Source organism: Anolis sagrei, chromosome 3 (genome assembly GCF_037176765.1).
Source record: "Anolis sagrei isolate rAnoSag1 chromosome 3, rAnoSag1.mat, whole genome shotgun sequence".
NCBI classification, from domain to species: Eukaryota; Metazoa; Chordata; class Lepidosauria; order Squamata; family Dactyloidae; genus Anolis; species Anolis sagrei.
This window is the reverse complement of record NC_090023.1, coordinates 199,458,278-199,481,607: the sequence shown is the minus strand read 5'-3', so window position 1 is coordinate 199,481,607 and position 23,330 is coordinate 199,458,278. Positions and strand designations below refer to the sequence as shown.

General features: G+C 38.5%; 1 protein-coding gene across 1 annotated transcript in view; it reads left to right on the top strand.

Moving 5' to 3' along the window:
* The first annotated feature begins 2,995 nt into the window (after positions 1-2,995).
* Positions 2,996-23,330, top strand: part of LOC132771032 (disintegrin and metalloproteinase domain-containing protein 9-like) — a 32,965-nt gene continuing 12,630 nt past the window's right edge. The window contains exons 1-13 of the mRNA XM_060768592.2: positions 2,996-3,131; positions 9,075-9,172; positions 10,070-10,146; positions 10,550-10,628; positions 13,174-13,250; positions 15,526-15,742; positions 17,443-17,508; positions 17,591-17,662; positions 19,419-19,588; positions 20,052-20,136; positions 21,592-21,713; positions 22,451-22,622; positions 22,791-22,880. Of these exons, the coding sequence (XP_060624575.2) occupies positions 3,062-3,131; positions 9,075-9,172; positions 10,070-10,146; positions 10,550-10,628; positions 13,174-13,250; positions 15,526-15,742; positions 17,443-17,508; positions 17,591-17,662; positions 19,419-19,588; positions 20,052-20,136; positions 21,592-21,713; positions 22,451-22,622; positions 22,791-22,880 (1,395 nt within the window). The 5' untranslated portion in view covers positions 2,996-3,061. The remainder of the gene's footprint in view (positions 3,132-9,074; positions 9,173-10,069; positions 10,147-10,549; positions 10,629-13,173; positions 13,251-15,525; positions 15,743-17,442; positions 17,509-17,590; positions 17,663-19,418; positions 19,589-20,051; positions 20,137-21,591; positions 21,714-22,450; positions 22,623-22,790; positions 22,881-23,330) is intronic.

The window sequence follows — 23,330 nt, the reverse complement described above, 5'->3', positions numbered from 1 at the left end:
GGAAACTGTTATACTTCCCTAGGCCTCTGAAAAGGGAAGCAGTTCTTAATATGAGTCATGCTGGATATGGAGAAAGGTTCATTTTTGTAAGTGAGAGAGCTGCAAAACTTGGACAATTGTCTCTAAGCATTCTCAACTGGCATCAGTACTCACTGGCTCAGCAACAAGGAGTCAACATGTATGTTGTGCACCAAAACACCATGAATGAAGAGAGAAGACATTACGGGTATCTGACATACTGAAGTGTATCATATTATTTGGAGAAAGACAGAGAGTGGAATCCCTGGATCACAAGGCATAAGTCTTATTTTTTGCACAAGCTCTGACTGCCCTACAGGTTGTTGTCATTATGTGCCCTTGAGTTGACTCAAACTTGTGGAGACCCCAAGATGAGCCTTTCACGGAATTTTCCTGGTAATGTTCATTCAGAGGAATTTTGCCATTACTCTCCCCTTTAGCTGAGAGTGTGTGACCTGCCCAAAATCATTTAGTAGGTTTCCATGCTCAAGTGGGAATTCAAACCCTAGTCTTCCAGAGTCCTAGTCTTCCTGTGGACAGGGACCAAGCATTCCCTAAACCCCAAGAAATAGTACAGTAGTAAACTCCTTAATTACATCAAATGGGAGGGAGGGAGCATTTTATGAAATGTGAGCCTCATCAGGAAGGAATGATGATAACTGCTGTATCTACTGGGTACATTTTATCATTTGCCCAGCCATAAAATTGCCCCTTCTGGATTGCTAGAATAATTGCATACGTTAATTCAGAATTTTCTTCACATGTTATAATTGACATTTCAGTCCAAGAAAAAAATTGGCAATTCTATTCTTTCTGTCTCTATAGCTACAATCAACCTATTAGGCACGTGCAATCAATAAAAAAAGTTTCAAAGGGCATTACGAAATTAGGGGACGCTGGCGTTTTGTTTCTAAAGTGTTTCTAAATTATAGTTAGTGACAATTTTGTTACTATAACAAGAGAGTAGTGAAATTTCTTTATTTTTTTTATAGTAATTGCGCAAGTGAGGAAATTCAGGAGCTCCTTTCTCATTTTTACAGCTATTGGGGTGAAAGTTGCTACAATGGTAGAACATGTTTACCACTGTTGGCTCATAAAGTTTCTGAACATTTCACTAATCCCCAGATTTTTGAAGAATTTCCAAAGTTTTTATAAACAACATTTTAAAAAGCTATAATTCTTGAATTTTCTCTATAATGACACAAGATAACAAGGGATCTCCGCCCTCCCCCAACTTTCAGAAATATTCATACATCTACTAATTTTAAGGATTTTTTTTTTTGCATTTTGACAAATATATACATATCCACAACAGCTATCTCATTGAATGTCTCTCATATTAACCAATAGAACCTCCATTTAGGGATTTCTTTCCACCCCAGAAGATTTACTTATCAGAGGTATCAGTCAGTCCTCCTCTTTCCAGATTCAACAAGTTATTGGAACTCTGGCTGGCTACTGCTACGGAGGGACAAAGCTCTCCCCTATCCTGATTTGGGCTTTCTAATGCTGAGCAGAATTCTGGGAAATGTAGTTGTTTAGGGCAGGGCCTTTTGAATTCTCTGGCATAGGGCTCCTAAACTTTCCAAACTACATTTCCCAGAATTCTGTGCTTTTTTCCCCCAATGAACTGTGCTTTCTCCCTGTTGCTTCTCTCTCCTAATGGCAAGAGGCCATTAATTTTAAGAGGAAAGGCACCTTTTTGGCTTTGCTTCCTTGCACTGAAAATGAAACTGATTTTGGGAGGCTTCTGAGATTGACAAAAAGCAAATGAAAAAGTATTGGGTAATTTTAGATTCTTAAGATTTTGGTGCGGTCCACACTCACATGTCAGATATTGCATTGTAAGCACAAATTTAATTAATTTGATCTGACTTACGAGGATTAATGAAAAATTACATAGCCTGCTATCTATTTATCCTCCCCCAAAGAAATAGACAGACTGATAGGTAGCATAGAGATCTTAGGTCATCCATGGCCACCTATTTAATGTAGTTACATAGCTTCCAAACACAAACTTGCATTTAAAAACTTGCCTTTAGGTCATCCATGGCCACCTATTTAATGTAGTTACATAGCTTCCAAACACAAACTTGCCTTTAAAAACTTGCCTTTAGGTCATCCATGGCCACCTATTTAATGTAGTTACATAGCTTCCAAACACAAACTTGCCTTTAAAAACCAAACAACCATCCTTTAAAAAGAATTCTTTAAAAATATATGTGTAATGAAAGGGAGTCCACAATGCGCTTGATCTATAAATACTTTATTGTGACTTCAGCAACATGATTGTTAAAATACTATATTTTCTTACCTCATATTGAAATACATGTTTCAACTTTTGAAATTTTTAGCAGCTCCCTTATCCCTTTTTTTTAGGGTTTTTAGGAGTGCAAGAATGAAAACCGTGTTGGGCTGCTTTATGGGAGTGTAGAAGAAGGAATATAAGCAGATGTGTTTGTAACCTGGTTGTATGACAAGCAACAGATATTAAAATTCCCTTTTCTGCACAACCATTAAAGACACTGGAATTCTCTCCAGTTTTCATTCTGGCATCACTATTGTGATTCAATTTTAAAATATGGATTAGATGGGGACATTTCTTCATCCAGATGGCTTCTTTCATGTGCAAGTATTTACAACACTTGCACATGACACACACATACATACATACACACACATTCCAGACAGGTATTTTGAACTTTGTCATGAAGATCTGCTGAGGCTCGGAGGGATCTGGTTTAATGCTGTCATTTTGTCAGCAAAGTCAATGAGCGGTCTTCCTCTAATCACTCCGTCTCTATTTGGTAATTTTCAGAGGGACAGCCACGACTGAATCTGCAAGTTGTCTAACCAGTTTTTGTAGGGGTGGCACGAAAAGCACTTCCTCTTTTCTTGGGAGTGTGATCTGAATTCCTTTGCTGTTATGTCTGCTTTCCTCAGAACCCATTTGTTGTCATTTAGATGAGCCGGCCATTTAGATGAGCCGGTTGTGTGATTTCCAGTTGGAGTGCTTTTGTTGGAGAAGTTGGAGGAGTTGACCATGTTTGAAGATTACCTGTATTTACTCCTGCTGGTACTTAGCAGCATTGGGAAACAACTTCTAACACTGGGTGAGTTACTTAGTTTAAGTTTGATTTGCTTTTTTGTTTGTTTAGAAAGCAATCACGAGTTACAGCAAAAGCCTGAGAGTGCTCAAAGTAGCCGGAGAGGAATTTAAGTGCCCCTGTATGGAAGAGAGTTCAGTAAGTTCAGATGACATCATTAAGAGTTTGCATCCAAATACTTTATTTCCCCCAGTCCCAGATAGAAATATTATGCATGTCTATCTGAGAAGTATTTCATTAAGTTCAGGGAAATTTACTATCAGTCACGTGGTTATAAGATTTCAGCTTTAAGATTTGCAAATCCTATTTTGAAAATGAAATTCTCATAGTTGTCCATTCGTTGATCTATGCATCTGTCTATGAAAAGACATTTTGGCACATGTGTGTTCTCTGTGTGACCTTTCCCCCCCTTTTCCTGATTTTTTGTAAAGTAACCACAACAGTGATTTTTGCAGTGACTTCAATATGCTATGTGTAGAGCTGCCTTTGAAAATGATTTGGAAAATACTGCCAATGCAGAATGCAATAGCTGACTACATGGAACCAGAAGTTCAACATACATTCTGTTCTGGCTGTTCAATTAACTTCTCAATTCAAAGTGCTAGTTTCAACCTTATAAGACCTGGAAGTCCTAATACTCAATGGAATATCTATTACATGATAGAGCTGCCCAAAATAAGGGTGAGGGTGATGATGAAGGAGATGGCATTTGGATTTGTGGCTCCTTATCTGTGGAATGATCTCTTGGTTCTAACCTAACTGATGCTAACATTATTCTCTTTTCAATACCATGTGAAGGCTTGCCTCTACTGCAGTAGAACAGTGGTTCCCAACTTCTTGTCCTCGAAGTGTTTTGAACTTCAACTCCCAGAAATCTCAGCCATCTCACCAGCTGTTAGGAATTGTGGGAGTTGAAGTCCAAAACACCTGGAACACCAAAGGTTGGGAACCACTGCTCTAATTCAAGACATTTAAAGGAATGTGATTTTGTCACCTTTCTAAATATTGGCTCCAGATCTATTGCTCATACTACAACCCACATATCCTCAGAACCAGATATGTGACTAGCCCCCTTTCCCCAAAGGTGCAAGTGGGTGGTTGGCAACAAAAGTATTCAGTTTTTGTAGGATTTCAGATTTCGAGATAAAGAGAGGCTCAACTTGTGTTCTATATATATGTTTAGATAATAACAGTATTGTTTATTTATTTCTATCCTGCTTTTCTCCCAGAGCAGGACTCAAAGCGGCGTACAGCACATAAAATCGGATAACAGTTACATAACATAAAAATACAATCCTATGCCACAAGATGTATAGTTAGCAACTTATAACATTATAAAATAGTAAAAACAATAATTTTATTTATACTCTGCTTTTCCCACAAAATCAGAACTCAAATCAAATCAACATCAATGATTTTGTGCAAAGGGGGGGGGGGGGGAACATGGAAAGTTAATGCATAATTAGCAAGAAAAAGTAGGCCTTCAGCTCTCTATCCATGAGCACAACAAATAAGGAGAATTGGGAAGGATATGTTTTAAGGCTAGCACTACCATAAAGCAGAGTAAGTAGGTGGCAACCTGAAGTAGCAGAATTTGGATGTCCTTAATGGGTACAAATTGTTACTTACAGTTTCATCTTCCATTTGTACTGCTAGTGATGGGGAAATGACCTCATGGGATTTACTGCCTCATATGCACCAAAATAGCTTGGCTAGTTTGTGGTACCTTGACTTGAGTGTGGAAGAGGCAGCAATTTTTTTGACCCATTCTTCTTTTATGATGATCTACATGGGACAATTTGAAGTGTGGAATATTTTTTTCCCTCCATTAATATTGGTCAGATGACAGTTGACTACAGTGCAGGACTAGACAAATTGTGGTTTCTCAGCTGCTTTTGGATTGCAAATTCCAACATCACTCTTCAATGGCTATGTTTTGGCTCCTAATAGGCACCCAGATCTGAGCCAGTAAAAATTGCCATTTGCTGCTCTGGTCCAGGGAGTTAAATATCTTGCTCTAGTCCAGTAGTTCTTAACCTGTGGGTCCCCAGGTGTTTTGGCCTACAGTTCCCAGAAATCCAAATCAGTTTACTAGCTGTTAGGATTTCTGGGAGTTGAAGGCCAAAACATCTGGGAACCCACAGGTGAAGAACCACTGCTCTAGTCCTGGCAGCTTTCATATTGATGTTTTCTTGAATTTGTCTTTAGGAGAGAATGTTGCTCTCAGACTTTGGAGGTCAATTCAAAACAAAAATGTGGGATGTTTGGTTCTTTCTTAACAATTATTTATTCAATGGGAGTCTTTTGTTTAAACAAGCAATGAGGAGGCTTTATACAGCACCATAAAACTGAAAGAATTTTTCTGTGAAATGCCACATATTTTTGTAAGAACAGAGGTCACTAAGTCATACCTATAACTAATGTTCGGTATTCTCCCTCAATTCATGATGTTCAGGTTTATGAGAGATGTAGTTAAACCTGCACCGACCATGAAAAAAGGAAGCCATTTGCACGTTAGTCATCTTGGAGAAGAAGATATCAGTAGGCACCATATGCAAAACTGCAAAAAAAAAAAGTGGGGGGATGAAAGCACAGAATGGGAGATAATTCTGGTAAAAAACTGCAAGGGTGATAGAGGAGGAGAAGGGCATATTGAAAAGAGGTACTGGGATAAAGTGGCTAGAAACCTAAACATTAGCACTGCATACAGCAATCTGTTTGGTTGCCTTAACGAATTCCATAGTTTCAATAATATCGAATGGGTTTATACTGAGTCAGAAGGAGCAGTAGCTAGTACCCCAGAGGGCAGGATCAAAATCGAAAATGATCTTCAACAGGGAGAAGCGTAATGTGCTACTTCTTAAGCACAAGAAATGAAATGCAGAGATTTAGGTTGGGTGACAGCAATACTTGAGAAAGGGATCTAGGAGCTTTAGCACCGGGATTGTGGCTCAGCTGGCTGAGTGTCAGCTGTATTAAGATCACTCTGACCAAAAGGTCATGAGTTCGAGGCCAGCCCGGGCTGGAGTGGGTGTCCAGCCATTGTGTAGCCCATTGTCGACCTTTGCAACCCGAAAGACAGTTGCATCTGTCAAGTAGGAAAATAAGGTACCACCTTAAAGTGTGGGAGGCTGAATTTAACTAATTTATGAGGCCATAAAGAAAGAAGACTCCGGGGAATGTGGAATGCGGAAGAACTTCATCAGTGTCGTTGATGGACGATGAAAAGCAGCAGCTCCCCCGGCGGCCAGAAAAAAGTTAAATAGCCTTGGTGTATTTGTCTGTATTTGTTGTCTGTCAAACTGGCATTGAATGTTTGCCATATATGTGTTTACTGTAATCCGCCCTGAGTCCCCTGCGGGGTGAGAAGGGTGGAATATAAGAACTGTAAATAAAATAAATAAATACATAAATTTAGTAGACCACAAACTGAACATCAATGGTGTGGTGCAGCATCTTAAAAAGCCAATGTGGTTCTCATCTGCATCAGTAGGAATGAGGAATATAGATCATGAGAAGTGATAGTGTCACCGAAGCAGCAAAAGGCTTTAAAACAGAAAAAGTGAAGATCAGAGAGGTTGCAGGAGTCCTTGGAATTAGAAAACTCAGTTTATTCAGCTGGGCCTGGAGTCAATTTGCAATCAAAAAGTACTCCAGCGTGCTGAACCACAGTTACACAGACCTTTTATAGGAATGTGAACAAAAGCGAATATGTCACAGAAACATCATGGAAAATTACTGACAGGTGCCACACACATTAAGCATATTAAATGCAGAAGCAGTCACAATTTAATTTCTGCTCTTTCAGGACTCCTCCCCTTCGAACCACAAACAGTTTCTGCACCTGCTATTTTCCCCAGAAATTCTGCTGTTGGAAATGTTAAAATGCGAAGCTTCTTTGAAGCTTAACAGCAAACCATTTCCTATAGAAAAGGTGCATGCAGGCATAAGTAGAAGTAATACAATAATAATAACTTTATTTTTATATCCCTCCTCATCTCCCCAAAGGGACTCGGGGCAGCCTATATGGAGACAAGCCCAGACAGACATAGATTAATAACACGACGCAATAAAAAAAAGATAAACACATCATAAAACATAATGCAACATCATAAAACAATTAGTAGCCTGAACAGTAATAAATACTGAGCTCATATGGCTAGGAACTAGTGCAATAGTTTCAGGACAGGGGTTGGAAGAAAAGTTCAAGAGCTAATAATAATTAGGGCTAGAAGGGTAATATCATTTGACATTTGAATGCCAGGGCTACAGGGCACTGGAAAGTGATAAAGTGCAGGAGCTGGTAGAAAATTACAATTGGGGGGCCTGTTTAACTGGTGAACTGTTTAATCATAGGTACAGTGGAACATCCACATTTTAGGTCATTATAAAAACTGGACAGGATGGATGCTAGTCTAATCTTGCTGGGGAGATAGTTCCAGAGCTGGGGGATCACCACCGAGAGGGCCCTCTCCCTCATCCCCACCAGACAGAGGTGAGACAGAGGTGAGAATGAGAGAAGGGCCTTCCCAGAAGATCTTAGAGCCCCTGTGGGATCATAGGGGAAGCTGTGATTGTAAAGCTAGGCACATCCCAAAATGTTTTGGGCTTTGTAGGTGATAACCTACACCTTGAATTGGGACCAGAAGCTTATTGGCAGGCAGTGGAGCTGTTTAAACAAGGGGACTGACCACTCCCTGTAGCTCACTCCAGTTAGTAATCTGGCTGCCGACCTTTGTACCAACTGCAATTTCCGGGCCATCTTCAGAGGCAGCCCCATGTAGAACGCGTTGCAGTAGTCCAATTTGGAGGTAACTAAGGCATGGACCACCATGGTCAAGTCAGACTTTACGAGGTACAGGTGCAGCTGGTGCTCAAGCTTTAATTGTGCAAAGACCCTCCCAGCACCACCAACACCTGGGCATCAAGTGTCAGCACTGAGTCCAGAAGAACCCTCAGACTGTGGACTTGCATCTTTAGGATGTAACCCCGTTGAGCACAGGTTGCCACCCTATATCCCGATCGGCCATGCAACTGACCTGGAGTACCTCTGTCTTGTCAGGATTATGCTTCAGCTTGTTAGCCCTCATCCAGTCCATCACAGTGGTCAGGCACTGGTCAAGTGTCTACCTAAAACAAGCAGTTATTAGTTAACTGTGATTAAATAAACACATTTTGCTTTTCGCTAATAATCTTATTTAATGCCTTGTCTCCTCACCACATTATTCTGCTTTGATCAGACCTCACCTGGAATATTGTGCCCAGTTCTTGGCACAATTCAAAAAGGATGCTATCAAGCTGGATTGGTAAAGGGTCTGGAAATCATGCCTTATGAGGAGAGGTTTAGAGAGCTGGGTATGTTTAGCCTAAATTGAAGACGTGACATTATAGCCCTGTTTAAATATTTGTAAGGATGTCATATGGAGTTGGAGTCAGCTTATTTTTTGCTGAACCAGAGACTAGGACATGGAGCAGTGGATTCAAACTACTGGAAAAGAGATTCCACTTAAACATTAGGAAGAACTTCCTGATGTTAAGAGCTATCTGCCAGTGAAATATGCTGTGATAAAGTGTCCTTTCCTGGAAGTGTTTAAACAGTGGCCAGATGGCCATCTGTTGGAGGTACTTTGTGCATTCCTGAATGATAGGTTGGGTGACCATTGTTGTCTCTTTGAGTTCAATGGCTCTGTCAGGTCCTCCAAAGGGACTATCCCTGCCAATCAGGTTTTTTAATCTAAGACTATCTAATGCCTTGAGATTCAGGATCATAACCTGAGATCTAATGATGACCCTTGTGATATCATGAGGGGTAGCCTTGGTCATGTTATTACACATTAAACATAGTTTTACAGAGGACATCATTCTTCTTTTAGAATTATATAAAATGAATGTGAGTATGTCATAGGAAAAATCTCTCTATGGAAAATTAATAGTAAACTTCATTTTTAGGCAAGGATGCTAACCCGATCTCCAGGCATTCCACATATGAGATTGTAATTCCTCAAAGACTAACAAACAAGGAAAAACGCTGGACGTATTTTCATGAGGTTTGTTAATCTCTGATAATTTCTTCTCTTTCCTGCTCTTTATATGATATACTGCATATAGTAGTAGAGGCTACCGCAATTTGCTTTTGCCTGAACTTGCTGGCTTCCCCATTGCATCCTGCTGAGTGAATTAAGTGCAAACCATTAGGCTGATGAAAGAGGGAGAGGTTGGGAGGAAGAGAGAAAAGCTAGTAAATTTTTAAAATATCTGAAACTGTAGGGAAACAAAAGATTAATCAGAGCAAGCATTGCCAAATCTGGACAGTTGGAGAATACACTTCAGATAGGTTATTGTGACCTGAATCCTATGGTTCTCCAGATATTGGTGGCTACAACTTCCAGTTTTCCCAACCATTAGTTTTGCCAGCTAGGGCCTGCCTCAAGTTGGAGTCCAACAGCATTTGTAGGGTTGCAGGAATTGCCACCCTGGCTATTAATAGTCCTAACAAGAGCAGACCCAGTCAATCAATGGCCGCATATGTCTGATTCATGGAGTCTAACTCTGGCTGGAATAACCTATAGAAGTCAGGCCTCTTTACTCTTTTAATCAACCACTTTAATCAACCCACAATCACATTTGAGCTGTATTAAACTGCATAACCTTCCCCGTTGCTACATCAGCACAATTCACATTGTGGGTGCAACAGTCACAGCTATACAGATCTACAGGGCTGGAATGTGAATCTCTTTTCTCTCTTCCCATTTTTAATACAGGCAATCTATTATAATACTTACAATTCATTAACTGATTAGATATTTTGTAATAAAGCACCCAATGCCAACCTTATTATTGTACTGTGGATCTGAGTCTCTGTTTAACAGTGGAAACAGCATGTTGTTGATATCATGAATTCAAGAAAACTGCAAGTTACATGGTGTCAATTATTTATTTTACAGGAATACCCAGACAACCAACTATCTTACTTGATTCAAACTGGAAATGGCACACACATTCTGAAACTGAAGAAAAATGTGTATGTTAAACTTTTAAAAGTATATCTAAGAACATCTGAGTTTTTAATTTTAATTTTATAGAATTATATATTAAAAACTCATTTGAGCAAGCGCTCTAAATAAAAGAATACATTAAAATTGCATTAATTAAAATCGTAGCAGCAGGGGAAGAGGCAGATGCCCAAATATCCCATTCTGAATTATAGACAAAGAGTAAGGAGTTGGGGAAATGTTACCAGTAAATGTTATCTGACAATTATTATCTGTGTCAGATAAGATGATGTATTTTAACTGCCCACTATATGTAATGGAAATGTATTCTTATACAGATAACTGAAGTATCTGGTTTCCCTGAAGAACATTTTAGTTCCAACACAATGAACTATGCTGCATTATAAATGTTATTTTAATTTTGACTTTCAGAAACCTTATTGGTGAACAGTTCATAATGTATACCTACAGCAAAGATGGTAATTTGGAAAGCACCCCCTTTAAAACTAAGGTATGCTGCTCATGAAGGACCTGTCTCTGAAAGACTGACATCTTTTGCCCAGAAGTTATTTATTTATTCATTCATTCATTTGCTTCACTTGTATACCATTTTTCTCACCTGGGGGGGGGGGGGACTCCTCAAAGCGGTTTCCAACATATTTATGGCAACATTTAATGCCTCACATACATATGAAACCTAACATAAAACAACAGCAACATATAACTATCAATTAGATCATTAAAAACGTAACAACATTTGGACATTAAAACGTGGAGTTAAAAACATATTAATATAAACATTAAAATCACATAATCCAGAAATTGTAGTCCAGAACTTGATAGCTATAGGTCCAACACTCCAGTTCCATCAACAGACTTTCCCAAGTGAATGCATTCCACATATTTTGGATTACAATACCCATAACAGTATGTAAAAATTTGAAAAAAACATGTCTATTCCTGGTTTGAAAGTGTTATTTCTTGTTTATGTGTATGATAGGTACTTTGAAAAAAGTAGTTAAACTTCCGAAACTTCATTTTTTGTGGCTGCCACAAACTATTTTGAATTGGTTGAGACTCCATGAGATACTCATTTAAAATTTATAGCAAAATGTGCTGCAGGATGTCCCACAAAAAAGCAAAGTTTTTGCAACTTAAAAAACTTTCCCCATGTTTTTATGATAAAATGACATTTGTGATCCAGGAACAAAAATCATGTTTCATAGTGTAATCAGTAACCAACACACCAGTGGGCATTGTATTTGGGGACAATAAGTGCTGAAATCCAAGATATCTACAGAGTCCTGGGTTAGGAAAGCTTGAGAAAGTGCAGGTATGATACTGTACTTAGGAGGCTATAGTGCTTGCTGCAGGGCATTGCTGTCCTGAAATATACCACGCTTCCTCCTAAGCCAGGATGATTAATAGCCAGTTGAGACACAATAGTTAAGAAACATTTCTGTCTTTGCAAATAGTTCTTTCTTTCATGTCTCTATAATTAGCACATGATTTACAAGGGCCAATGCCAAGGTTAAATTCCATTAGCTTATCCTAAATTGACCAATGAATCTATTCCCCTTGTGTCTGTCTAAATAGTGAAGAGCTTCCACAGCAGAATTGCTCTTTTAAAATTATACACTTTCCATATGTGGGAGATTTGACAATATCCGCTTGCAGTCATGCCAAGAAGTGAATACGTTTTGTTACAACCACCCTTCCAAACTGTCATTTATAACAAGTGAGAGTACAACTGCAAAGCTAATTACTTATTATTATAGATCTAAAGCCCATTAACAGTTAATTATATTTTAGTTACATTTTTTTTAAAAGAAAGAGCAGCCTACAAAGAGGAAAAGAGAGGAGAATGAGTCTCTAGCAGCTTCTTTAAGAATAATTCAATTCTAGCCTGACCTTTAATGAATATCAATCCACTTCTTCAGATACACTGATGGTTTCAGCATAAGTAAACAATTGTGGGAATAGAATAAAATGCAATAGGATACAGGAAGATGCAAGTTGTGACCCTTGCTGTAGATTTTCAAAGAGCTTTATGAAGTGAAACATATGAAATGTAAGTTATTTTATCATTCGGACTTCTTCCAATTTGCAAGATAACTCATTATACATATGCAAATATTCTAAAATTTAAAAAATGCAAAACATTTTGGGTCCAATCATTTTGGATTAGGGATACTCAACCTGCTGTGCAAACAGCTTGCCAATGTGAGTTTGGGAAGCATTTTTAACACAAGGGTTAAAAGTTTTGCAAGTTTTGGTTGTGAATGTTTCCTCTCAGAGAAGGAACGTGTTAAATGTGAGTCAGACACTTCTTGCATAGTTGCGCTCCGAACCATAGAAATGAATTAAATGCATTCACATTTTATACAATTTAGAACAACTTCGTACATAAAGTAGGTTTGTTTACAATTAGGTTTCAGCTTATCTAAATAACCTAAAGCCACCAGATCTCATCTGGACTTAGAAACTACATAGGGTCAGACTCAGTTAGTATTTGGATGGGGGACCACCAATGAAAACTAGGTGGTGTAAGATGTATTTCGGAGCAAGGAACTGGCAAAAGCACCTCTGATTATTATTTGTCTAAGAAAACTCTATGAAATTCTCCAGGTTATCATAAACCAACAGGTGACTTGAAGGCACACACACACACACACACACAATGTTTCATAACATGTCATGGTGACAGATTATATAAAACATGCTCAACAATAGAAAACAGAGGAAAAATAGAGACTCCAAAGGGAAGGGAAAACAAACTTTGTCTAACTGATGGAAAAAGACAGAGGATATGGCTTATAACAGCAACAAAATGAATACAGGTATGTACAAACAAGCTTCCGTTCAACTGTTACAGAGATATGCAGACTATTGATTATATAGGTGTGCTAAGGTTGATACCTCTGCACTTCAGAATCCATAGAAATCAATAGCATTTTAAAATAAGGGACAATATAAATAAATATGTCCTAATTGTTTCTATCAGAGGTTTTATTTGCTGTTTGCATTTGAATCCACTCTTATTTCTTTGATTTCAGGACCATTGTTATTATCGTGGAGAAGTTGAAGGGGTTAAGGATTCCTGGATTGCTCTGAGTACTTGTGATGGTCTTAGGTATGTATTAACATTTATCTTATCCCAGTTAAGTTGAGTTAGTTGAGGCAAATAGGCTGATGTTGGGGAGAGAGGATGAAGACAGTAGTGCAATCCTAATTCAGTATGCAGGAGATAAACTTAGGAACCTTCCAGACAGGCCCATTGTTATTATCCCAGGATCTGATCCCAGGTTTTCTGCTCTAAACTGGATTATATGAGTCCACACTGCCAAATAATCTGGAATAAACAAAAAACCTGGGATCAGATCCTGGGATATGGGGCTTGTCTGGAAGGTCCTTAGACTATGAAAATATATGCTACGTACTCCATTTTCTCGAGTAGACTTGAAGGTACTACAAAATCCCTTTGCCTACTGATATTCCAGAAAAACAGAGATATGTTTTTGTATCCTTGTTGCATCAGCTATACAGGCATTGGAATAAACTAACTTGCAATGTGTCCTTTAGTGAAAGGGATGCCTCATACTTATAAGACAAAGAATCTTATGGGCACCAAAATCCTGTAAATTTGAGTATCAGTGAAACAACCCTCAAATTATACCTTACATGTTGGGGAGGGACCACGTCTGCTGCTTGCTCACCACCCTTAGCTGTCATTACAAGTTTTTTCTAGGGTCCTATGAGATTTGAGATCTCAGTGGCAACAGGAATGTTTCACAAGAAATGTATCCCTCATGTCATTTTAAGTGGGTCTTTTACAGGCCTGTCTCAAATGTCCCAGCCAGATCTCACTGTCTTACTGCTCTTTTGAAAATATGGCAGAATCCACTTGTGAGGCTGAACTGCCTTCTTGTTATCAAAACCCCTTCTGCCTACTAAACTCAGAGCCTGGATCTGGCCATGACTCTCCAGTCTTCATGAATCATCTCTAAGCAAGAGATGAAAGTGCAAGTTCTCCAGTTTTGGTAGGCTCAGCTTCAAGCATGAGGAAAAGACGTGAAAATTTCAAGCACTAGCATGCTATAGTTTTCAAGTCTTTATTGATTTATTACTGAAAAGGCTCTCATTGTGGCTATGCATTTATTTAGCTTCCTCAGTTCCTTTCAGTCATTCTAGCAGCAGAGCTCACCCTCCATTCTGTTGTGAATTCACCTACTGAATAGAAGCAAATACTGCCAACCAGCCATATCCACAAATATTTCCACCATCCATATCTTGAAAAAGAAAATCTAAAAAGGAAATCTTGATTTTGACTTTTTATATAAAGGTCACCATCTTACAATGCCACTGTATATACTAGGGCTTGAGCATCCACAGATTTTGGTATCTACAGTGGGTACTGGAACCAACCCAAATGGATAGAAAGGGTTGGGTTCAACGTAAGCTAAATTAAATATTCCTTATTCTATACCCCTAGATCAGTAGGAAGGGACAATACACTCATTTTAGGTGCAGCCTCTAAAGCTAAAATCTCTATTTTTTTAAAACAGGAAAATGTCTCTTTTTCTCTTTGAGTGACAAACTAAGCAACCATGTTTGGTACTTAAGACATAGTGCTTAATGCCCTCATCAGGGACTGTCCCTAGGTTTTGGGCATGATTCAGGATTATCCTGAATGGGCAACCCTAGATGACAGATGAATTTTTTTAGCCAAAAAAAAAACAAGGGGGGGGGGTGCAGAGTATAATGAGGTAGCCTCTTTGCTGGTCCAAAATTAAGCCAGAACCAGGGTGATCCTAAGTAATGTCCAACATTCCTTGTTTAAGTGGCATTTGGATTCAACACATCAGGCATAGTGGTCCTCAGCCATCTTTGCTGACTTATACAGCAGTGAGACATCATGATATGGCAAACCATGGTCACAAGTCAAAGTTTTATGTTCTCTTACTATTTTGAGTGTATTTGGGTGTATTTGGGAGTTTGAACAGTGTACTGTTTTGCAAAAATAAGAGAATGCGGGATGACAGTTCCTATCAGATCTAACAAGTATAACTAGTGGTGAAAAATTATGGGAATTATAGTTTAGCAACACCTGGCTAGCTGCGTGTTCTCCACTAGTGCCGATATTTATATCACACCTGAATCTAATTTTAATTTATGTTTAGACATTGATTTTTTATTTTATGTGCAATCTTTCTCCCTGAGTGGGATCCATGTTGGCTTCCCAAACAATAAGTTACTCAATATATTTAATGCATATACTTTCAAAAACGTTAAGTCCTTGATCACCTCTTGAGAAACAAATAGTTTTAAAATTGAGTTTTAGTTAATCCTATAAACTATTTGTAATTATTTATCTGGGTGGATCTTAATTTCTCCTTTTGTGGTTTTAGGGGAATCCTCCATGTCGGTGGTAGACGGTATGGTATGGAACCAGTTACTGGATCCGATCGATTTGAACACTTCTTCTTTATATTAGATGATTCTCACCAGCAGCCCTTTTCATGTGGTGTGTCAAATGATGGTCAATACCATGATCAGAGTTTAGAGAGCTTTTTCAGATACACAAATGTGTCACATAGCTCTTCTAGTGTGGAATCATTTCTTAGGGTAAATGCATTTCTGTCTACCTAAAATTTGATATTGTATGCCTAAACCCTACTAATTCTAGTGTTCAATAGTGATTGTTATTGTTTTTTGTTTTAAAAAAAGATTATTGATTTCTTTCAGATCTGGGTGGATTTCTCTCTCTCCCTCCTCCTCCTCCTCTCATATTTTATTTCTGTAGTTAAAATAATGCAAAGGAAAATAGAACACTGATAAAATAAAAACAAGTTGCTCATATGAGATATCTGCTTGAATTCAACTTGTGTTAATCTATTACTTTTTATGTATTTGGTTATTTTTACCTCTTCAACAACAACAACATTATTTGTATACCACCGTATCTCCCCAAAAGGACTCAGGGCAGTTTCCAACATATAATGCAAACATTCAATTGCCAGAAAGAAAACCATACAGACAATTACATCAAAATAAACACATTTGACAATATAACACACCCTAATTTAACTTAACAAACAAAAAACAACAAAAAGGATCATGAAATACCAAAATCCTGTTAAAAAACACTAAAAATAAAAATAAATAAAAGTACTTAAACTCCAATTTCATTGTAGCTCTCTTAGTAGAGGTTCAACAAACCAACGGCCAGGATTACAAAATGAACGTGGCCAATTATAAGAGGGCTGGACAAGGGATAGTGCAAAAGAAAGTGGCGTAAAAGTGCTTAAAAGTGTTAATTGTACAGTTCCCTACATTTAGGTTTACAGTCTAAATAAAGCATGAACTTACAGAAAAGGGAATGATAGTCAAGGAGGGAATACTGCTGGTCCTTCAAGGCCAGGGCAGTGGCAGTTGGAATGAAAGAAGGCTGCTTCAGCTTACTGTGGACCTATGCATGATGTAGCTATGCATCTCTGCTTCTCTCTCTTTGAGTACAGGGCAGTAGCAGTTAGGAGGGTAGTTATCTACTTCTGAGCTTCGGCATGATGGGGCTGTGTCTGCTTTTTCTTCCTTTCCTACAAGGCCAAGGCAGTGACAACTGGGATGGAGGAAGGACCTTTTATCTACTTCTAGGCTTAGGCATGATTGAGCTGTGCCTGTCTTTTCTTATCTCCTTCCAAGTCTATGGTAGGAATAGTTGAGATGGAGGGAGGACCTTTCATTTACTTCTATAACTAGGCAGGATGGAGTTGTGTCTTCTTCTTCTCTCCCTTTGGGTTTAGGGCAGTGGTAGTTGAGGCAGAGGGAGGTCCTTTCATTTGCTTCTGGGCCTAGGTAGTTGAATGGACAGAGGGCCCTTTATCTGCTTCTGATGCTATGCAAGATGAAAGCATGCCTGCCCCCTTCTTTGCTCCCTCTGAGTCAAAGACAGTGGCAGCTGGGATGGAAGGACTTTTCATCTGCTTCTGGGTCTAAGCCATTTCTCTGCCTACTTGAGGAATGTACATTAGAACCTCACACGTTAATCCATACTTGGATTGAGCTGATCTTAAATATAGTTTTAAAAATAAATATATATAAGGAAGCCAGTATTTTGCTTAACCTAATTGGATTTAGGTGTTTCCAGAAACTAACATTTCTGAGGTATACAATCATGTATTAGAAGCTGAGCGGGTAAATTGGCCTCTTCCTGTGATTCCTCATATATCTTAACAAAACCTTTTAAAATTGGAAAGAGTTCATGCACCTACAGAAACTCAAAATGAAACAACTGTAGTTTATGCAGTCTTCTTTCCACTTTACAGAGAAGAAGAGCTGTGCTACCAGAGAAAAGATATGTGGAACTGTATATAGTTGTTGATCATAACAAGGTAATTTTTATTAGCCTAATATATTTTTTGGCCATATTTGAATGTATTCTGCTAAAACATGTTGTATTTTGAATTATTTTAGTATTTGTTGAAAAAATCGGATACTGGAGCAGTACAAAAGGATGTGGTTGAACTGACAAATTACGTGGATGCGGTAAGTCATCATAGAACCATTTTTAGGCAATGTGGCACCAACTTGTAGAAAAAGGAAGAGGTTAGGGTTAGGGTTAAGCATGTTAGCATTCAAAAATGTCATATATGTTTTAATGTGCAGACAACAGGGATCCAGGACAACCCAAATACAGAACTTGACATGGAATGGATTTTGGAAAGATTTTCTTTTTTTAATACAGCTCTAAAAAACACCCAGACCAAGGGAATACTGTGAGTTATAGTCAAGAACATTAGAATTTTCATTGGCCCAATTGTCCAAAATCCTGGGTTCCCCAGTGTGCTAGTACCCCAATCAGATCCAATGAACACGCACAAATTAGAGGCAGGAACAGAAATCTTTATTCAGCAACGGGCAGAGTGGTTACCAGGAGATGCAACGAAAATCCCAAATCTGGTATATTTTCCTGTTACAAGCATGGATATTATATAGAGAGTTTACAGTAATTACAAAGAGTGGACTTGTGCTGTGATTTGTGCAAATTATGATCCACAATATCATTGGTTCAAAGGTACATTCATTTACAGTTTGGAATTGGTGCATAGTGTGGAATAAACCATCATTGGTTGCATTTGAAGCTGTCTGGTTTCTGGGATCAGGATAAAAGGGTGAGAAGGTGGCTTGATGGACTTATTGCTTGTGTCAAGCCTGGGTCTTTGTGAGACAGGAGAACTGGCTGATTGCTGATCTCTTGTTTATAGTGAAGGTATGAGGTCAAGGGATGTGTAGTAATTATGCACACTTAGTGGGTGAATTGGCAAGGTTTGGAAAAGAGGATTTGGATTGGTTCTTCAGGAAATTCCAGAGTTGTGCCCGGGGGACCTCATAAGATTTCCCCTCTGAGCCCCGGATTGTAGCTTCGATTTGAGGAGGTGGAGGTGGAGGTGGAGGTGGAGGTGGAGGTGGAGGTGGGGGGGGGGGGTCAAGAACACTATCAACAGCTTTTGCTTTATTGTTGTTTATTCGTTCAGTCGCTTCCAACTCTTCGTGACCTCATGGACCAGCCCACGCCAGAGCTCCCTGCCGGCTGTCACCACCTTCAGCTCCTTCAAGGTCAAACCAGTCACTTCAAGGATAATATCCATCCATCTTGCCCTTGGTCATCCCTCTTTCTTTTTCCTTCCATTTTCCCCAGCATCATTATCTTTTCCAAGCTTTCCAGTCTTCTCATTATGTGGCCAAAGTACTTCATCTTTGCCTCTAATATCCTTCTCTCCAGTGAGCAGTTGGGCATTATTTCCTGGAGTTTAGACTGGTTTGATCATTTTGCTTATACATCATAATTGTTGAGGTATCCTTTCCAAACAACAAAAAGCATAGAATTCAAACAGCATAAAGTAGCATCTTATCAGATGGAGAATTCTGCCCCATTTATCTCTTGGTATGTTATCAGCTTCTTTTACCATACCTTTCCCACATAATAACAGACTTTAGGATCACATTCTAGAAGGCCTACTTTGTGAATCTTCACCAAATTCTCCATTTCTTGGTCATTGTAGAGTTCTATATACTCACTGCTTCAATGTCAATTGTTAGTGCTGACCCATTGCATCTCTTCTGTTTATTCAATAGGCTGAATAAGGGTCGTGCTATATGCTGTTTTGGAGGATTTCCCCCCCCCCTTTTTTTTTTTTTTGCTTTTAATGGATTTGTTTTCAAGAAAGAAAATGCAGGATGTTAATGAACTGTTATAAGGTTATGGAGGAGTTTGCTTATGTCTACATAACTGTATTTGCAGATGTTCAGCCCCTTAAACATACAAGTTGTCCTAATTGGGGTGGAAATATGGACAAGTGAAAACCCAATAGATGTGACTGGGCCAGCTGGAGATGTACTGAGCAAATTTGTAGCATGGAGACAAAATGTTCTCACAAAAAGACCAAGAAATGATGTCAGCCACCTCCTCATGTAAGGATTGTTCCTCTATATAAATGATTATAGATGGGAATGGAAACCTGACTTTAAAAAAAAAGGCATTAAAGAGTCTGCAGCTGGAAGAATCATGCAGGTCAGAGCCATCTGATGAAATGCTTTCTTATGCAATCATTCATATAGGACTGTTGATAACTAGCTCTTGAGAGTCTTCTCATTAACAGAACTACCATAAGTTGAAGCTGATTACTCTTCTTAATACTAGAGTTTTTTCACAAAGGATTCAAATTCCCCAAAATACAAATCCTAGGATTCCATAGGAAAGAGACAATACAGTTCGGAGATACACTCCTGATATTTTTTTCATATAAAAGTTGTAAATCTTCCCAGTTGGCAAAATTCCCTGCATTAGATGATATAGACTGCATTTGCAGAGCAGTATCCAACATGAACGTATTTCTAGTTTCCACAGTGCATGTTTTTCCCTCTTGTATCACAGAGGCAGAAAAGCTTTTGGTACTGCAGTTGGAATGGCTTTTGTTGGCACTGTCTGCAGTCCAGCTCATGGAGGCTCAATCAGTACTGTAAGTACATTACATTTTTTTCTGGTCTTATTGTGTCTGTCTTTTATCTAGTTCAATAAGATCTTGGAAATATGCCTGAGGGTTTCTTTAATGGTAGAGCACGCTATTATATCTTTGTGCATACATATTCTAGTTTGATAATATAGCTATAGATTTTGCTTGAGGTGTCTTAGCAAATAAACATCTGTATTTGCACGTTTATGTTTTTGGCCTGGTTGGTTATTGCGATAAATTATTCATTTGATGTATTCCAGGGAGAGGAGAAACATTATCTTGATCGGAAGTGTTGTCAATCAGGATAGTATTGGATAGTGGTTAGGTATTGATAGAAAAATAGAAATCTTTATTGGTCTGTGATACTCACTGGATAACCCCAAGCAGTCACTTAGTAAATCCCTGAGCAACTGCTATAGGAAGTCACTCTTCCCTTGCCCCAGTCTCAAAATATAAGGAGGAGTAATCACTTGTTTTCTTTTTTTGGAAAATGCCATTTATAAATATTTGGAGATCATAACCTTTTGGGAAAGCATAACCTTTCAGAGAAGAGCCAAAAACCTGTTTGAGTAGAATCTTCTCAAATGGTACAAAACCAATTTGCTTCAGTTGTTAGACTGAAGCTATTGTCTCTGATCTGTTGGGAAAACAGAAATCATGCCAGGGCATAAAAATAGCAGTGCTTCAGATGTGTTTTTCAGTGCTCAGAAATATACTTACTCTCCCATAAAACAACTGGTTTTATATCATGCACTCAAGAGACAAAATGAACTAGACTTTGGTAAAAAAAAATTGGTTTACTCACAACTTCATGTGTTTATCATACATAGATACACAAATTATCAGTCCAAACACAAATATAGTTGAGATAATCTCTGTGTGCAGATGGCACAGGGCATCTTTCTTACAAACACCAAGAAAGTGTTTGCTCTTAGCAGTCCCAAAGTCTAATGCGGTCTGTGATCTGAGCAGTCTCAGATCAAATCATGTGGTCTTCAGCTCCTCCCACAACTTCTAAAGAAAAAACATAGAACAAGGAAAGCTGCATACCAGAACATACATGCAATAATTAAGCAACGGAATCATAAATTAACAAATTAGTAGAGGAGGCTTGAAGAAGATTGCAATTTCCAACAGTTTTCTCCATATGAGTAAATGACGTGAAAGGATGGGAGACTTGCTTAACAGTTTTATGTGATGACAAAAATGGGCTGCAGTTAGTAGAACCTTGATTGAAAGAAAACACAGTTTTTCCTGTATCATAAATCATAATCTCTCAGGATCCAGGGAATGTGAGGTGGTTGAGGGAAGATATTGTCTGTGATTCTGTAAGTCTCTTGGTTGTTGTAAACTAGGTTTCAACAGCAGAGAAGGTGACAAGAGTTTTTAAAAGACTACCTGGTTGCTGCAAAGTTTTTATGTATTCACAACATTATTAAACTATGTCCTTCTCTTTGCCAGTTTGATCATGATACAGTGATAAGTCATGCTACTATTGTTGCGCACGAACTGGGACATAACCTAGGAATGAATCATGATGATAAAGGTTGTCCAGGTGCCTACATTATGCATAGTATAGACAAGTAAGAGCTCTTAATTATTTTCTCTTTTAAAAACCGAATGCATTTTCTATCTGTATATCAGGGTCTGCTCTGCTCTGTTGGTCCTCAAGTTTCCAAACTTTTACTATCAGGCATGACAATCTAGCAATGGTGTAGTGCTATAGCATTGATGTAGTTGCATTATTGAAGTGGATTCCATTTCTTAAATTAGTACTGCTCTAGATTGCCCAGAACACATTTGCCTTACTCCAAATGACCAGACTCACATATCTTTTTGTAAAAGTTCCATCACATTTCTAGGTGCATCATCCACACAACTTTCTTACTTGGGCTGTTTGTTGCTTTGGAAGGGTTACTGGCAAATTTTGACATTGGAGTCCCCTAGTATTGGATGGTGTCCCACAGAATTGGACAAGGCATTGTTTTAGACCATGGGTTATATATTGCATACCCCAGCCAAGCAGCAAAATAGATGAAGTTTACCAGCCAAATTCCCTGGCTGAGTAGAAGCAAGGTGGGGAACACTTTAGAGAGAAAAAGGCAGCCATGTGGTTTATGTGAATGTTTTGTAACCATTGTGATATTTGTTTTGTAGGCAAGATGAATGAATATGCCAAATGAGAGCTTGAAAGGGTTATTTTTTGGACTACAACTTCTAGTATCCTCTAGCCCATCTATCTGAAGAATTTAGAGATTTTTAGTCCAGAAAAACAATGTATTACCTAATAGATCCAAGAACTTCTTTATGTGTTTCTTAGTGGGTCCAGGAACTTCAGTAGCTGCAGTGAGAATGATTTTGAGCAGCTCATCTTGAGAGGTGGAGGAACCTGTCTTAGAAATGCTCCCAAACCAAGTGACATTTTCACAGAACCGGTGTGTGGCAATAACATTGTGGACAGAAATGAAGAATGTGACTGTGGCACTCCTAAAGTAGGTAATTTTTTGAAACATTGTTTATTCAGATTTAACATTCTGTGCTTTAATGTCTAAAAAAATTACAGACAAGTACTCTGAATAACTTTGTCTTAGGCTGAACCTTATAATTTGCTCTTGATGATTTGGCACAGAATGCCCAAATGATTTTGCCCCTCTTAACAGGAGTGTTCAAACCCTTGCTGTGATGCTGCCACTTGCAAACTGAAACTTGGATCAGAGTGTGCAGAAGGATTGTGCTGTGAAAAGTGTCAGGTGAGCTCTTTTCTGTTTAGCACAATCCTAGGGACCTTTATTTAGAAATAAAGCTCTTTTTGTTAATTAGTGACTTACCCCATAGAACTGCAAACTTAATGCTAGTACGTTTTGCTTAAATTCTCCAGTACATTAAGGACAATATTAAGCTCAGCAATAAATACTAGCATGTTTTATCCAGGTAGACAACCACAGTATTATTATATTTCTTCAATTCTAAGATGCTATCGATTGTAAGAAACATTAATTTCAGTACCACCACTAGCAAAAGAATACATAAGATGCACCTGCGATTCTAAGAGATGTTTATATTGTTTGGGGGGGGGGGGGTGTCTTAGAATCAAATAAATACAGTATATGGTAGATTGAATGCCCATCTTTCAGAAGTGCTGTAGTTATGTATTTCTGCATAGCACAAGGTTGATTAGATAGCTCTTACATGTCCTTCCA